General features: G+C 31.9%; 1 protein-coding gene across 1 annotated transcript; it reads right to left on the bottom strand.

The window, feature by feature from the left end:
* Positions 1–327: 327 nt before the first annotated feature.
* On the bottom strand, positions 328–7,348 carry LOC121230435 (peroxisomal fatty acid beta-oxidation multifunctional protein AIM1). Its single transcript, XM_041115199.1, has 18 exons — positions 7,056–7,348; positions 6,852–6,923; positions 6,533–6,589; positions 6,361–6,417; positions 5,808–5,875; positions 5,622–5,703; positions 5,446–5,501; positions 4,734–5,036; positions 4,396–4,482; positions 4,003–4,177; positions 3,633–3,754; positions 2,816–2,979; positions 2,287–2,541; positions 1,839–1,960; positions 1,619–1,740; positions 1,294–1,442; positions 893–1,031; positions 328–613 (listed from the first exon to the last, which is right to left on the bottom strand). The coding sequence occupies exons 1-18, from the start codon at positions 7,144–7,146 to the stop codon at positions 563–565; spliced, it is 2,172 nt and encodes a 723-aa protein (XP_040971133.1). The 5' UTR covers positions 7,147–7,348; the 3' UTR covers positions 328–562.
* Positions 7,349–10,610: the final 3,262 nt, after the last annotated feature.

Below are 10,610 nucleotides of genomic sequence, written 5' to 3'. Positions count from 1 at the left end.
GGAATTTCATTCTCCACCGTGAGCATCACCTAATGCTAATGTCCATCAAATTTCAACAAGCAAAAGAACCCTCTGTTTTGACTACAAATCACTAGAATCATTGTTATTGTCATATCTTGGTATAGCATTTGGAATAAAAGAAAGCAAAACAACCCTCTTCATACCAAAATGCTTTAAATAAAAGAAAGCTTATAAAAACTGAAGTATGGGAAAATTTTGATGCCTAGAAATTGAAACATTCTTAGCTATATATATAGCCTTACATAATAAAGCTAAAATTAAGTAACCTATGTAAAACAAATTAAAGATAAGACTGACAACCAATAATTCCTCTAACAATCATGAATCCCAATAAAATGGGAGTTTTTATTCAATCCCCATAAAATGGGAGTTTTGATTCAATCCCAATAAAATAGGGGTTTTACTGAATAAAAATTAACTGAATCCTAACAGAAACTAGGACAAACACCGATTTCTTTTTCCTTTTTTAAGTTTTGCGTCCAATAAGTAGACATATGTATTACACTGCTTTTCATCCAACCATCGCCATTATTTTGTCGGACTACAACTTTGAGTTCGATTTTAGAGATGATTTTGCTTCTACTGCAACACTCTGAAAAAGAAAAAGAAGAGTAGGAATGTAGATATCACATTAGTATAAAACTAATTTAATTTGATGCTTTTGTACTTTTTTCTTCACGATTTGTGTATTTAATCTGACAGTTATATTCCATACTCTATTTATGCAAATCATGCAGATCGATCCATATTTTTTATCAATATGATATAAACATTGGATTGAGTTGAAACTTAATGTGCATTATTAAAGCAATTACATTGTTGAACCATTCAAACAAGCTTTAAAATAAGGATAAGAGTTCTTCGTTCTTACCAGTGGCATGCCTTTCATGGCTCTTTCTTCCAAATAACTCGATGGTTTAAAGTAGCTACCGTACATTTCTGACAATTTCTTGAGGCTCAAATAGATATGCTTCGACCCAACTGTATCTGCCCAGAACATGATACCACCACTGCAACCGAAGCGATTGTTTTATAAGACATGGTGAAAATAAGAGATCAAGTAACCAACCATAACATAGAGAGTGCAAGAAACCAAATTCATTTTCTTATAGCAAATAGTGACTGAATTTGGCAGGCAAACTATTAGCAAATACTGATTCTTAATAGCAGATCCTATAGCAGTTAACAATGGAACCATTAAATTCTCCAAACTTTAAAGACTATTCTTGAGTTCATGTTGCAGAGACTAAAAATTGGTGGCAAAGTAGTTACCGGTAGGATGGGAAGCTCATTCCAAGTACAGATGCAACATCAAGGTCTGATGCTCGAGCAATGACACCCTCATCCAAAACACGACATGCCTCGTTAATCGTTGGAAACAATACCATCTCGGTAATTTCTTCATCTGTAACTGATATAGGCTGTTGAATGAGACCCAACAAAAATAAATCAGAAAAACAACGGAAGATATAGAGTGGTTTTTTTGTTCTTAACGCATTGGCACACAGAATGCTTCCAGCAGAGGAATGAACCCCCAAAATGTACAAAATTTCATGTCATACAACTTTTTCTTAAAGAAATATAAAAGGCTAAATACCTTTCCACCAGGCATAATATTCATAAACTTTCTAGATTCATCAACAATAGGTAGCACTGATGGATCAGGTTTTGGCTTGCTTCCTTTTTCATGAACATAAAATCCTTTCCCGTTGCTTTTGCCTAAAACACCAAGAAAAAAAAACCAATGATTCGAAATGCTAGACAATAAAAAATTATTAAAAACACGAACAGAAAGAAAAACCAAAAACTCTTTTTACCATTTCGTCCATTTTTCAACAAAAGTTCAGTCAATGGAGACCTGAATGTTCGATCAGGGAATGCATTTTCATATTCTTTCCCAGAAGCCTTGACTAGTCTAAATCCACCCAAGTCTTGAAGCCTGCAAGTATTGCAATTGAAAACAATAAATTATCACTATTCATTCAGAAGGCATTTCTACATGCATTAATTTGAAATAGAGCTTCCCAAGTAATTATGCATGGCACAAGTAACATAAACCATGCATGTGGGAGCAACTGGATTTGCACAAGTTAATGTTGCTATTATTATGCCAAAATCATCATTACCATTTCTATTTGGACCTATATGTAGTTTGTACTTGTATTTCACCCATTTTCTATCTCATAAAAGAGATTATCCATGAACCAATATACACATTAAACTCAAAAGTCGCAAAAACTACTTTGGGAATGGGAAGAAACATACTGGAATGGACCTAAAGGAAAGCCGAAGTTCCTGATCGCTCTGTCAATTCTGAACAAGTCCACACCAAGATGGACCAAAAGATGTGGGATTTGCGTATAGGGGAAGAATGTTCGATTAACAGCAAAGCCAGTGCAATTAAGAACCACAATAGGAACTTTCTTCATTATTTTCCCAACTGTTAGGAGATCAAGAATAACTTGCGGAGAAGTTTTCTCTGTTCGTATAATCTCCAGGAGAGGCATTATATGAGCAGGACTGTTCATCAGAGAATCATACAAAAAAGCCATTCAGATAACAAAGTAGTCAAGTTTTTGATAATACGAAAACATTTTAGTGTCAGTCCAACAAAATATAATTCATTTCAGTTAATAGCAGCACATGCTTCCACTAAACCAGATGACGGTGGAGGTGATGAGGCAAACCTAACAGAAATTCATGTTAAAACAATTCATTTTATGTAATACGTAAGTCAGATTATTATGATGGTAATAAAAATACATTAGCATACAACTAAAACAAGTTTAACAACCTAAAAAAATGAGCCCCAATGATACGATCTTGTGATTTGGTCTTTTCTCCAATTACATTAAGGTCAATGGAGGATGCATTTGTAGCCAAAATGCAGCGAGAAGAGCAGACCTTCTCGAGCTCGCTAAATATTTCTTGTTTCAATGGAATGTCCTCAATAACCGCCTGCAAAAGGAATAAATAATGAAGTAAACAACTTCAGCCAGTAAAGATAGTTAGGCATATATGCGTCTTATATTTTCTAAATCCTCTGATATCATAAAAAACCGAAGTTACTAAGTAAAATTTGATAAACAAAAAATTCAGAGGTAAAACTTCGATTAGATCATTTTTATTCTGCCTCAAATTTCTGGACAGATCATGTCCTGCAAAAAAGATTGATGGTGCCAGGTTGCATATGCTTTTTCTGAAGCTAAATCCTGTGTGGACTGGGTTGCTGGAAATGCTAGAGGACATCACTTATGTTTTCTTATTCACAATCTTCTTCCTGATAGCTTGAAGGCTTTGGTCAACGATGGCTGCTTGGGAAAGCAAACGCCTAGTTCTAAATTGGATTGATCATACACACTTCTATAGACTCGAGTAAGAATAGAAAATTCCTATGTTCCTTGGACTCCAGTCCAAGTATTGGGAATGAATATTTGGCTAGTCATGAGCACTTCCAATTTTCCTGACCAGATATACATTGGAAAATGAAGAGCTGGATCAATATAGGAAAATTCTGTTTGGCCAACTTGAGATTATCTTCTGATATACCAAATTAGCAAAGAGACAAAAGCAATCCAAGATTTTGAGCTGCTGAAGACAAAATATCCCACCTCTATGACCATATCCATTTCCTTAAATTCTGAATAGTCAGAAACTCCTTCGAGCATAGAAAGGGCTTTTCTCGCCTTATCCAGTGTCACTTTTCCTCTAGCTACCAGGCTTTGGATATTTGCTGCCACCAAAAGGAAAACATGTAATACTTGTGTTTGACACACATTGAAGCATAAGTATTGGGTATGATTCTACAATTATATGATAAAATTTTGGGGGGGGAGGGGGGGTTCGTGTGATAATGTACTATATGTCAGTAATCCAACCCTCCAACAGGCCTTCTGTAAAGATTAACATCCAAATATTATAATATCCTTAAAACTATAATATTCACAAATGTAGCACATAATGTATCAATGTAATAGCCACCTTCAACTGTTTTCATTCCTTTTAGAAGATATTCAGAGTTGATTTCCTTGAGGAAAACAGTTACGCTGCTAAGGATAAGAGATGTAGCAATTCCAGAGCCCATTATGCCTCCACCAATGATACCAACTTTCTTGACATGATTTGGTTTGAGGCCGACGTCAGTAATGTTTGGCACCTGAAGAAGCAAAAATTCATGGAAAATTTTGAACTGCTGAAACATTACAATTTCTCACTACCAACCAATCAACTTTCGTAATAAAAGCAATGGATTCCCTAATTGCAAAAGGATGGCAATGCATCAAGAACAGTTTTTAGAACTCAATCCATCATTCAACTCAAAATCACTGCAAGAGGGAATCAAAGAGATAACAAATTCTAGGAATCATTAGTTACCTTTGCTGTAGCACGTTGGGCGAAAAAAAGATGAGTAAGAGCTTTCGTAGTGTTTGACTGAACTAATTCTTTGGACACTGCTGCCTCCTGTTACAATAAGAATGTATATATATTACAATCCAGATGTTGCAAGGCAAATTAACTAGAAGATTGTACGAGATGAAATAATGAAAATTGAAAGGTTAGAATCCAATAAAAGTTGTCTCCGAACATAACATACTGTGGTGGAAATAAATGGTTCTTCCTGAGATAGTCAGCTTGATGTTACTAGCATTAGGAAACAGCATAAACGATGATGTTTAATGTCTAGTAAATGCAAGGCCTCCAAACCAAAATACCTTTAGAAGCCCTTTATATCCTCCATGGAGAAGGCCCTCCTCAACGGCATCGAGGCATGCAAGGTGTTGAGGCATATTTGGAGCTGTCCTTTTGGCTTGTTCTCTAGCAGTTCTTAACAACTCCTGTGCTTCAGACAGGGATCCGATTTTGTCTGTCCTGTGGAGAGAACGCACCCATGGTTTACATCCGTCAGAAATTTCCAAAGCGTGTAGTCGAGACACTCTAACTAACTCTTCAGAGGTTGCTATTTCATCAATAAGACCAAGCAACTTTCCTTCCTCAGACATTATTGACTTAGAAAACTGTTAAGAGTAAGTTTAAACCGAATTAGATTTAATGACAAAAAAATTGCCTAGATAAATCATTTAACCATGCAAAATTAGTTCCAGGAAAGAAGCATGGATGTCAAAAGGAAGTAACCATGGTTGGGGTCTCGTATTAAGAAGGAAAAGATGGTGGTTTTGTACTTCCAAAGCTTACTTGCACCAGTGAGTTCTATAATCATTCTATCAGAACCATTGAGCAAAATTAAATCCAGTGGGAAATGAATGATAGTTCAAAGATTTTATCACCAACCAGAAACAGGACTGCATGATGCCTCTAACCAAGCAAAAGAAACTAATGACACAAAATTAAGGAATCAAGACCACATATTTTAATATGATGATCAGTCACCATGATATGTCTCTGCTCTACCCATAACAATCTTACCAGCATCATTTCAATAGCCTTTGATACCCCAACAAGCCTTGGAAGACTTTGAGTACCTTAAAAAACAACCATATTACAGAACAAGTCAATGTTTGTAAACCTCACCTCAATGAAAGCACTATTTCACCAGAAGAACAAAGCTATGTTTGAAGTTCCACATAAGAAAGCAGCCATACCTCCGAGTCCAGGAATCACCCCAAGTGTCAACTCTGGCAACCCTAATTGAGTTTTTGAAGCAGCAATACGAGCATGGCAACCCTGTATGAGGTTGGAATAGAATGAAAGAATTCAGCTATGATTTGACAATCAAAGTGGCTACAATAGAAGTGAATCACCAGTGTTCCTCAGCAGATAATACAAACCATTGCCAATTCTAAGCCACCACCAAGAGCCAATCCTTCAATAGCTGCAACAACTGGCTTCTTGCAATCTAGATTATGGAAGACCAACATTAGCATTTTCAAGATTACAGAAGATCATTTTTGGACAATTACAAATAATGAATTTAACCTGTTTCCTGAGAATGTCTTGTCCCTAAACCCTAAACTAGGTATTACCAAGGATATTATGAAATCAAGTTAGTTGTTTAAACCCTGGCAGGGTCTATACGTGTATTCCATATTCTTGAGATGTTTTAGGAAGTTTTGGAGTAGTGGAGTCAATTATGATCAGATATCTGAAAGAATTAGTGTCATCAAATATGTTATTCTTGACATATGGCTATTACCACCAGTGATATAATAATTTTAAACTAGAAAGTATTTCCCTAGCGTGAACTGCAGCCTTCTTTAGTACAGAAGCTGACATGATACTGGATGCACTGAACTTATTTCACTTCTTCATGTCAACAAGGGATTTGGTGAATCCGAAGTATTAAGTTCAAGAAAATCATAAAGGCCAAGGACAGGTACGCACCCTCTATAGTGTTGAGAACAAGATCAATTGATTCAATTGCTCGATCCGAAGTATCACCTGTCATGCCAACATTTATTGATGCATACTTCAGTACTTCCAGAAAACGTATAAAACATGCAAACAAGTACAACCTTGATTGAAAAGGTGACAACCAACAATGAAGAACTCATACCGCTGGGATTCTGAAAAGCATTGATATCAAAACCCCCTGAAAACCTTCCACCCTTGCCTTCAATTACCATGAGAACGAAAGAATCAGCAAAAAATCTCCAGTATTAAAATCAACTTTTTAACATGACCACCTTTCCCGTGCTTGCACTATGCTATGGTTCATTTTCACAACAAACAACTAAAAACTATAATTAGAAAGAATCAGTCTCGTAACTTAAATGCAAACTCCAGATCCTCTTATGTATGGGTTTTAATATAATTTCTTCTTTTTTTCAAGGAAAAGGCATCCAATAAAATGAGCAAGGAACTCCAAAGCTCACCAATCAAAACAATAGCTTTGACATCTCTTCTCCTAGTAGCCTCACCGAACTTCTCCTTCAGTGCGGCTAGCACTGTGTACCATCAGAAATTTGACAAAAAGCATAAATAAATATATTTCTAAACGAATAAAACATCAAAACAGAGAGAGAGAATCATAGTATAGATAAGTGAAAGGATCAAAGGAGTGATAAGTTAAAGCATACTTGCAGCGTTGATGATATTCAAGGGAGGATTAGAGATGGAAATGACAGCGACACCATCGTTTCCAACCTCCATCGTCACTGCCATTGCCATTGCTTTTTCTTCTGCCCTTTACTTTGCTTTTAATCTGGACAAGGACAAGGGAGTTTAAATAAAGAGGCTTGAATTTTAGACATGAGTGAGTAGGCCACACAGAGATCTGTAGCTAGAGAGCCGACGAGCCACCGCTATTATTTTGTCGTCTCGGTTGAATTCAATCTTTCTGATTTGGAATTGTTCAAATTTAATATTTTGTTGATATAAATGATATCATAACAACAACATTTCAGTATATGACCAAAAATAAACAATATTGCAGTAACATTTTCAGGAAGTGAAATTTGCGGCACGTTTCGTAAAATAAAAATAGCCATTACATTTAAAATATTTAGATCTGAGCCATTTAAAAAAAGAGAAAAATAAATAAGTAAACCACTGTTTATAGGACTTATGGTATTTTCTCTTTTCTTTTTTTATTTAACTTCAGAATTTTTGTATGTTTTTCATAATTTTTTGGCACTTTTTCATGTTTTTTATTCTCTCATTTACCTTTTTCAAATTTTTTTATATTTTTTTCTCTTTTATATTCCCTTATACACGCCTCATATTTTTTTACTCCCTCCTTTTTTGTATCTTCTCTTAATTTTTGATAAATTCTCGTAATCTTTTATACATCTTCGAAATTATCCAAAATATTTAATTTTAATAAAATATTATTTTGCATATTGTGAATTTTTAATGGAATTTTTTTGAGGGGAGAAACATTATATATAAGGATAATTTTATAAGATTAACCAATATTTGGTAATTCATCGTAATTTTGGGTACTTCTTTATTTATTTTGGTATTTTCTCTTTTTTTATATATTTTCTCACAATTTTTTGGTACCCTTATGTTTTTGTTTTTTACCCTTTATTTGAGTTTTTGATATTCACTCACGTTTTTTTTAGTACTTAGTATTTTTTATATTTCCCCATAAAATTTGATACTCCTTCATGTTTTTCGGTACTCCCTTTAATTTTATTTTTGTGTTCCCTCTTCATTTTTTATACTCTCTTGTGTTTTTTTTTTATTAGCTCAAAATTTTTTATATTCCCATGTAAGTTTTGGTACTACCAAAAATTAGTTCATCTTATTAAACTTGTTTTATTTTTGCTTTTCAATATTTTTAAAACTATAATTATATATGATTTTTTTACCAAATGTTAGAATGAAAAATTAATAATTTAAAAGTTGTCAATTTTTCCATCTACAAAATCCATTGAAATTTCTTAATATGAAATTCAAAATCCTCTACAAACTATACCAAAAATTTTAAGGGTATACCAAATATTATGAGGTGATACAAAAAAAATGTGAGGGAATACCAAAAAAATGGAGTGCCGAAATTTATTATGGAATACCAAAAAAATAAAAAATAGGAAGTACCAAATATTATGAGAGTACAAAAAATTATGAGGAACTATCAAATATTTGAGCTTATTAAATTTACTGTATTTATTTAATTTTTCAATATTTTTAAAAGTGCTATTATATATAATTTGTGTACCAGATATTAGCATGAAAATTTAACAATTTAAAAGTTACCAATTCTTTTGTCTACAAAATCTCATTGAAATTTTGAAAAAATATTTTTTTACTCCAAAATTATATTTCTTATTTCAAATTCTCATTTCAAAACAATACCAAAAATTCTAAAATCATACCAAAAACTATGAAAAAAATACCTAAAAATATGAGGGAGTGTCAAAAATTATGAAAATATCAAAAATTATAAGGGAATACTAAATACAAGGGAATATTAAAAAAATATGAGGGAGTACCAAATATTATGAGGGAATACTAAATATTATAAGGAAATAAAAAATAAAAAATAAAAAATCATGCAAAAATACTAAAAATTATGAGGTAATACCAAAAAAATAAGGAAATGCAAAAAATGATGAGAGACTAAAAAAAACATAAGAGACTACAAAAAAATTACAGGAGAATATTAAAAGTTCTAGGAGGATACCAAAAAATGATTAGTCTTATTAAATTTAATTTATTTATTTTAATTTTTCAGTTTTTTTTTAAATTATCATTATATCTCATTTTTCAATACTAAATATTATCATGAAAAAATAATAATTTAAAAGTTATCAATTTTTTCGTCTATAAAATTTCATTGAAATTTTTTAATATACAGAATAATATTATTATTTAGCCCAAAATTATATTTCTCATTCCAAATCTTTATTCGAAAGCATATAAAAATATGAGAAAATACAAAAAAATAAGAAAGTATCAAAAAAATATTAGAGATAATCAAAAAATATGAAGGAATATTAAAAGATAGGAGTATCCAAAAATATAAGAGAGTACAAAAATTATATGAGAATACCAATCAAACATGAGGGATTATAAAAAAAAATTACGAGGGACTATTAGAAATTTTATTTCGAGAGAATACAAAAAATTTCGAAAGTATACTAAAAATGTTTAGGGCATACAAAAAATTACGAGGATATACAAAAACAATGAGAAAGTGCCAAAAAAATATTAGAGATTATCAAAAAAAATGTGAGGGAATACTAGAAAATACAAGAACCAAAAAATATACGAGAGTACAAAAAATTATATAGAAATACCAAAAAAAAACATGAGGGATTATAAAAAATTATGAGGGAGTACTAGAAATTTTATTTTGAGAGACTACAAAAAATTTTCAAAGTATACCAAAAATTCTTAGAGCATACAAAAAATTACGAGAGAGTACCAAAATATTAAAATATGCATAAAAAATTATAAAGGATACAAAAAGTTATAAAGATATGTTTTATTAAATATTTTGGTATTAACTTGTAATCCGTTGAACAAGTATCTACTCTTTTTGACACAATGCTTAAAATTAGGTATAGTCTCTCTCTAACGCATAAATAAGAGGATAATGCACTTCAATATAATCAAACCTACATCCTCTTGTATTGGCAACAATACTCATGCCAATCGAAATAAGACTCAATCAACAACTTTTTATGAATGGTAAAAACTAAAAAAAAAACTAACCAGGAATTTGTAATAATTGAAGCTAATTTTTTTAAATATATAAAATATGTACAGTATGCGATAATTTATTTAATTGAGTAATGCTTTGTGTTGTTTCAATCAAAGATAAATTTGGCTATCAGTCCTTGTAGTTTGTGAAAGTTGTGGATTTAATATTTTTTTACTTCAATTTTGATGTTTTAAGTTCTTTATTTTTAAATTTTAAAATTTCAGTACTCACAAAATGATAATTGTTAAATTCATTTAATTAAGTTATGCTATTTTCGAAATTTGATTCATCAAACATATTATTATATATGTAATATCATGTTAGTTTCTTATTTCCACATATTACATACTAAAAATTCAGTTAATGGATCAACGACAATCATTTGTGTCAAGATTGAATTTTCAAAATTTGAAAAGTATAGGACTTAGAATGCTCCAATTGGAGAATATAGACTATATCTACAAGTATACACACAATACAT

Source organism: Gossypium hirsutum, chromosome A06 (genome assembly GCF_007990345.1).
Source record: "Gossypium hirsutum isolate 1008001.06 chromosome A06, Gossypium_hirsutum_v2.1, whole genome shotgun sequence".
Classification (NCBI taxonomy): domain Eukaryota; kingdom Viridiplantae; phylum Streptophyta; class Magnoliopsida; order Malvales; family Malvaceae; genus Gossypium; species Gossypium hirsutum.
This window is presented reverse-complemented; position numbering and strand designations above follow the sequence as displayed.

Bases quoted from the DNA above. Each gene is read 5' to 3' on its own strand.
- LOC121230435 (XM_041115199.1), bottom strand. From the start codon at position 7,146: ATGGCAATGGCAGTGACGATGGAGGTTGGAAACGATGGTGTCGCTGTC. The intron at 6,590-6,851 runs GTGAGCTTTGGA...TGGTAATTGAAG, and splicing joins CAAAGCTATTGTTTTGATTG to GCAAGGGTGGAAGGTTTTCA. The intron at 4,178-4,395 runs GTAACTAATGAT...TTGCTTCTTCAG, and splicing joins CCCAACGTGCTACAGCAAAG to GTGCCAAACATTACTGACGT.